The sequence below is a fragment of the Balearica regulorum genome, chromosome 1 (assembly GCF_011004875.1).
Source record: "Balearica regulorum gibbericeps isolate bBalReg1 chromosome 1, bBalReg1.pri, whole genome shotgun sequence".
NCBI lineage: Eukaryota > Metazoa > Chordata > Aves > Gruiformes > Gruidae > Balearica > Balearica regulorum.
Genome location: NC_046184.1, coordinates 31,864,539 through 31,870,861, shown reverse-complemented (window position 1 = coordinate 31,870,861; position 6,323 = coordinate 31,864,539). Strand labels below are relative to the sequence as shown.

The following is a 6,323-nucleotide window of genomic DNA, read 5'->3' as shown; positions in this document are numbered from 1 at the left end:
AGAGGGAGACAAAAGAGATCACGCTGTTTTTGTAAGGCACTGCAGCGTCTCTCAGCATCCTGTTTCTGAATTTTGCCCTTCCTCTGTCAGTTGATACATGAAAACACTTAGTGCCAAAGAGATGATAGTCTGTTTGTGAGATTCCTCAGCTGGTTTTATAACATAGTCGTGATCACAGCGATTAATCAGTGTAGGTGCAGTATTTTGTACTGCACATGCAGCACAGACATACTCTTAACCTTATCGGTTTCCTCTTCAGAAAGGCTTCTAATTACCTGTCTCCTGACTGTAACCGAAAGGATATGAGTGCTCTAGCTTCAGACAAGATTGCAAACAAATATGTGTTATCTTTCATATTGATTTAATTCATTTTATTAAATCCATATTTTGTGATTAAGAGGGCAGACTGAGGGAGAAAAAATAAAATTAAATCAAAATTTCTCTTCTTATCTGCCAGTAATAATATGCAAAAGTCATACTGGAAGATCAAAGAGCAATGAAATGCTTGTGGTCATGATACGACTTACTGCACCAAAATAAAAAGGATTAGGTACTGAAAAATGACCTCCTAGCCTTTAGCACTTAGTAGAACAGAGACCCTTGGAAATTATTTCATTGTAGAGACCTTTTCCTCAGTTGGATTTCCCACTGAATTTTCACTTCTTTTTATATTAAATTCTCAGTAGACTCACAGTCCCATTAAAAGTAATTTATTTCACATGTGTTATTTTTCATTTTGCTGAGAAAAAACCTCTAAGTCTTGACCCCATCTTGAAATAAAAATATTATTTTTAGGGCAGTTAAAATATATATATATACATGTTTTCTTTTCAAAATCAGGTGACTCCAAAAAAGAGAAGGAAAAAAAAATAAAGCTATGGAAAAATGCATTTCTTTGTCTCTGCTGCATTTAGGATGTGGTCATGCCCCAGGAGCCTAGAGAATTGCAGTTACGATGCGCCTGAGCTCAGGGGCCCAACTTTCCGTCTACGTATAAACATTCCTCCCGCTTCAGCCGAAGCATGCACTTCTGGTTTGCGTAAAAAAAATATTTGCAAGAACTCTCCCGAGTAAGATCATTTAAGTATGATTTTGGCCACAGCTATTTACAACTTTGGGCTTTGACTGAAGTGAGTAATTGAATTACGTTGAGCCTCTGAAGTTTGCCTTTTATTTATATATTTCCCCCAATTGTGTGGCTCGGTCTGCCATTGGCTGCGGTCCCTGCAGCCTACCCGAGGGCTCTGCAGTTACATAAGGCTCTGCTGGGAGCCTATATAAAGCCTTTTTGCACGCCAGCAAGAGACAGAATTTTATCAAGATCCAGGTCCCACTGCTTTAGTTCGCACAAGCAGGAGGAGATTTGCTTGAAGATATACCGAAACCTGAACCCGGGCTGGGCTGTTTGCTAGCCCGTACTTCACAGCTGTCAACCTGAGTCGCAAGTAGCAGCTACTGTAAGTAGCTTCTGTGCACTATGAAGAATTTTTCATTTCCTATGCAGGATGACACACATCAGACCGAGAGTCCTTCTCCTCACAGTTTCCTCAGTTTGACAAATCAGTCAGATCCTGTTGGAAGACCAGAAAGAAATGAGCAATTAGCTCAAGTAGAGATTGCTGTACTGGGGGTCATATTTCTGACAGCGTCTGTGGGCAATTTTATTCTCATACTGGTGCTGTGGCGAAGAAGAAAGAAGCTTTCTAGGATGTATGTATTCATGCTCCACCTCAGCATGGCTGACTTAGTGGTAGCCTTTTTTCAAGTGCTGCCTCAACTCATATGGGATATTACAGATGTTTTCATAGGGCCAGATTTCTTGTGCAGAATTATCAAGTATCTGCAATTGCTGGGCATGTTTGCCTCTACTTACATGATAGTGGTCATGACAGTGGACAGATATCAAGCGGTTTGCTACCCTATGGTCACTTTCCAAAAGAAGAGAGCTCTCTGGAATGTCCCCATTTGCACCAGCTGGTCTATATCACTGATTTTTAGCCTTCCACAGGTATTTATCTTTTCTAAGACTGAAATATCTCCAGGTATCTTTGAATGTTGGGGTGAATTTATTCAGCCATGGGGCCCAAGGGCATATGTGACGTGGATTTTTGTAGTTATATTCTTCATTCCCTCAGCAATCCTTATTATGTGCCAGGTTAAGATTTGCAAAATAATCAAAAGAAATATATATGTGAAAAAACAGAATGAATATGAAGTAACAAATCAGAAGCAAGTCCTGCCATCCCGAGCAAGCAGTGTGAACTGTATTTCAAAGGCTATGATCAAGACTGTAAAAATGACAGTGGTGACGGTTGTTGCGTATGTTCTCTGTTGGTCACCTTTCTTCATTGCACAGCTGTGGTCTGTGTGGTTCCCCAGTGTCGTGACCGAAGGTAAGATACTCTCTGTCCTCATTCATAACTTCACAGCAGGCTAGCACATTGCTATATTGCTTTGTATTTGCACTTTGCTTTTGTGTAAAAGTTACATGTGATCATTTGAGTATGATTAAAAAGAAATTCCTGGATTGATTATCTACTGTGTTTAATTAGGCACAGAGAATTTCATGTATTATGTGATCAAAACATCACGTAAGTGTGCATTTGGGGTGTGTGTTTTGGGTGATTAATGATTTAAAGATTAATAAACAGCACAGGGAAAAGTATCATCTGCTCCGGCAAAGGTTCAGTCTTTTAGGGGTTTTATTTATTATAGCAGCAGTATTTTGGGTTCATGAGGTGAAAAGGAGTGATTAACTATTCAAAGTAATAAAGATTTCTTATTTGCTGGGTATAACAGTGATGTTATAAGACTTTTTTTTTTTTAATATTGAAATTATGCTGATGAGATCTCTGTAGTACACTATGCAACAGTGAAAAATTGTGAAACAGCTGTTTTATAAAGTAAAAACCAAGCCTGAGAGAGGTATCAAAGAACATCATGTTGTAGACAAGATTAATCTTGTCAAACTTATACTGTTACCTCTTTGTGAAAGGCAGACTCTGTGTGTGACTTTATTTAAGTTCTCCTATTCTCAACTCAAAGATATAAACCAAAGAGAAAAAAAAAAACCTAAAAAAAAAATAGCTCAATTTGATGAAAAAAAACCCTTCTGATCTTTAAGAATTCTTCCAGTCAGTGTGAATTTGAGTCTTATTCCACATACATTTATATCAATATATATATCGATCTGTATTTATCTGCACCTGTATAGCAGGCTAGTAATTGCTTTTAAATTTAGTGCAGCTACATCAAAAAAAGAGCTATATGGAACTATTTAAGTCTGAAATGCATACAATACAGTGTGCTTTGTACCTTCAGCAATTACAAATTGCATTGAATAAATCCTACTATTCGATTAACTTTAATATATGAACAGGTACACCAGAAAGCAGCAGACTGAAAATGTTACTTATTTGTACAAGTGCTTTATTTACTGTCAATCCTTTAACTGTTTCCTTGTAGGTTCGGCATTCACCATTATCATGCTCCTTGGCAATTTAAATAGTTGCACCAACCCATGGATTTACATGTATTTTTGTGGCCACATTCCATATTGTACAAATAAGCAGCTGGAGAACACCTCGGCTCAAGAGGAATCAGTGATCACAGGGAGCATTCATCTCGTAGACAGAGACCCTGAGGAAAACAGTACTTCTGCATAAATGTGGAATGCTTTTTGTTGCTTTGTTACATTTGCTGTGTTCGCAAGACGTATCAATATTTTACCACCATCCTTTGTTTTGTGGATAAGGAAGCTGGAAATTTGTCTTTGGTTGTATAAATATATTTCTCCGCAGTTCTGTAGCTTATACAAGAAGTTTGTGTTGTGCAAGCCTGGCTCAGTGCTTCCATCAGCACTGTCCTATCAGAATGAATTCTTGTACAGACTGACAAAGATACATAAAAGTATCATCTTAGATATTTTGTGTCCTAAAGTACTTTCTCTTCTGTGATTCTGGATTTCTAAGTAGTAAAATTTTAAAACTAACTGGTCCAATGAACTGAAACATAATTGGAAAGGAATCTGACATAGTTAGGCTTGAATATGTGTTCAAATTGAACTGTGAATTGTGCATCATTCTGGTGTGGTTGGGAGCAGTTTAAGAAATCTTGAGACGCCAACAGAAAGTCAGAAAAATCCATTGCCAGCTATAATTAATACTTGTTTTAAATTAACTCTTTATATGCTTTTATAAAATGCCTAGCAGCTTAATATCATTTTTCAAAAAAGAATTCAGTGTCCTTGTGACAGCAAGGCCAGCAAGGCCAGCAGAGTAGTAGCAATCCAGGTTTGTGGCTTTACACCGTGGGATTTGATCTTCCATGCATTCCCTGATGTACAAGCAGTTAACTGAAACTCCCCAGACATACACGCACCATGTATACATACTTTAAATAAAAATGGGTGGCAGGATTGTACACTTCCATTTGTTATTCAGACCTATTTTTTCTCACATGCAATTTATTGCCGGAGTGCGCTTAGAAACCCTTCAGGTTCAAATTCAATTATTTCCCCTTCGTGGTAAAAATAAATCTGCATATCTTTATCTCAAAATGCCATTTGCTTGCTAGTTTGTGGGTGTTTTATGCAGGTAGCTATTTATTCCCCTTTCAGTGTCTGCAATCTAATCAAAATATGGAAGGAATATCAGTAGGGCTCTTTCAGGTGAGAATCGAGCTGCATTCACAGAGATTCTTGGTGATACTTGCATATCATCTGCCTACATTATAATACGTTTCATCAGTGCTATGTACATTTCATTTTTATGAGTACTAGCAATCTCAAATTTCAATCGAAAAGCTATAAAAGTGTGTGTGGGGTTTAATAGTCTTTAAATTGTGCTCAAAGAAATACCAATTTAAACTAAATACTGATGGAATTGTGAGAAGTCGTGCTGTACAATGCATAGTTATGCTTCAGGTTAGTGTGTGCTTATATGACTGAATATTCTACCATTTTTATTTCCTGTATAGTTAGACCAGATAGAGGTATGAACAAAATATCACTCTTCTTTATGATGGGAAAAGCTAGTGTCCCAGTCCAGCTGGCAAGAAGAACAGATCTCCAGCAAGTAGGCAGAGGAAGAGGGTTGGTAAAGATAGTACCAGAACCAGACAAGAATGGGAAGAGTCTGTATGAAGTCTCTTATTATAATTGCAATTAATACTTTTTTCTTGCTGTTTTTGTTTTGTTTTTCCTTTCTTTAATTAATAGTTGTTAATTCTACCCCACAACATGTCCCCGGTTAGACCAATTCTGTAACTCAAATGGCAGTGTCCTTATCTGGGGTATGAATGTCTAAGACACAATCCATACTATAGGTTGGATATTTGTTGTATTCAGCCACTGACTTTCTAATACTTTAATTCAAATTAGCTCTCAGTTAGGTTCTCCCTTATGATTTAATCCAATGGTGAATGGTGGGGTTTTTTTTGTTGTTTTTCTACTTCCTTTGATTGCAGTTAGTTACATAGTAAAATACACAGTGTTGAAGGGAACTGTAAATAGAAATGCTTCAAGGAATTACCTGTGTCATTGTACTACTGGGTTTGCAGCAAAATGCACCGAAAGCCTCAAACGGTATACATTCGCGAGAAAACAGGCATTCAAATTGCATGCAAATAGTCATCCAGATCCAGAACTGCCCTAAGTCACAGGACTGCTCGGAGACCACAGTGGAGTCGTGCCATTTTACACCACCCGATCTGGCCTCTGATACTCAAAAAGTATAACTCCTACTACTTACATTTCTGCATTGCTTATATATTTGTTACAGGCTCTATAAGTAATTTGGTAGATTTCTCAAATAACAGTAGCTCAATGTGTTCTATAAAAGGCTGACAGCAATATTAACTGTCCATCTTTCAGATATTTTGATCATGTAATGAATGAAATGCCAGAACTTCTTGAGTTCAATAGAGAATGCTCACTGTCTGTAATGTTCAAAGCAGTGATATTTTTGTCTCTCAAGTGCTTTCTTTCTGATTTTTTTCATTTTCTTTCCCCTGAGATCAGTCCTATTGTTAAGAAGAAAAATAAAGTTACTGTACTACTGTGTCAGACTACAGGCTATGAACACTTTTAGTTTCAGTCCATCAGGATGTATTTGAAGGGTAGATATTCCTGCTTTTTTTCCTAGCAAAGTGGATGGGGCTGCATTTGCCAGATGTAAGTCTTTATCCTGCACGACCTGCCCTGCCTGCCCCAAGGGCAGCGCTGATCCCTGACACACACACTCAATGGGCAGTTTGGTTCTGGTCCACAATTTTCTGTCAACACTCATTTTCAAATGATGGAAAACTCACGTGGATAAGTCTTT

The 6,323-nt window shown here is 37.7% G+C and overlaps 1 protein-coding gene across 2 annotated transcripts; it reads left to right on the top strand.

The window, feature by feature from the left end:
• Positions 1 to 1,299: 1,299 nt before the first annotated feature.
• LOC104637229 (arg8-vasotocin receptor) lies at positions 1,300 to 6,057 on the top strand. 2 transcript variants are annotated; one of them, XM_075744774.1, is made up of 3 exons: positions 1,300 to 2,008; positions 2,204 to 2,393; positions 3,466 to 6,057. In XM_075744774.1, the coding sequence occupies exons 1-3, from the start codon at positions 1,478 to 1,480 to the stop codon at positions 3,663 to 3,665; spliced, it is 921 nt and encodes a 306-aa protein (XP_075600889.1). In that variant the 5' UTR covers positions 1,300 to 1,477; the 3' UTR covers positions 3,666 to 6,057. The 2 variants fall into 2 exon arrangements, with proteins under 2 accessions (XP_075600889.1, XP_010302927.1); XM_010304625.2 differs by having other exon boundaries at positions 1,300 to 2,393.
• Positions 6,058 to 6,323: the final 266 nt, after the last annotated feature.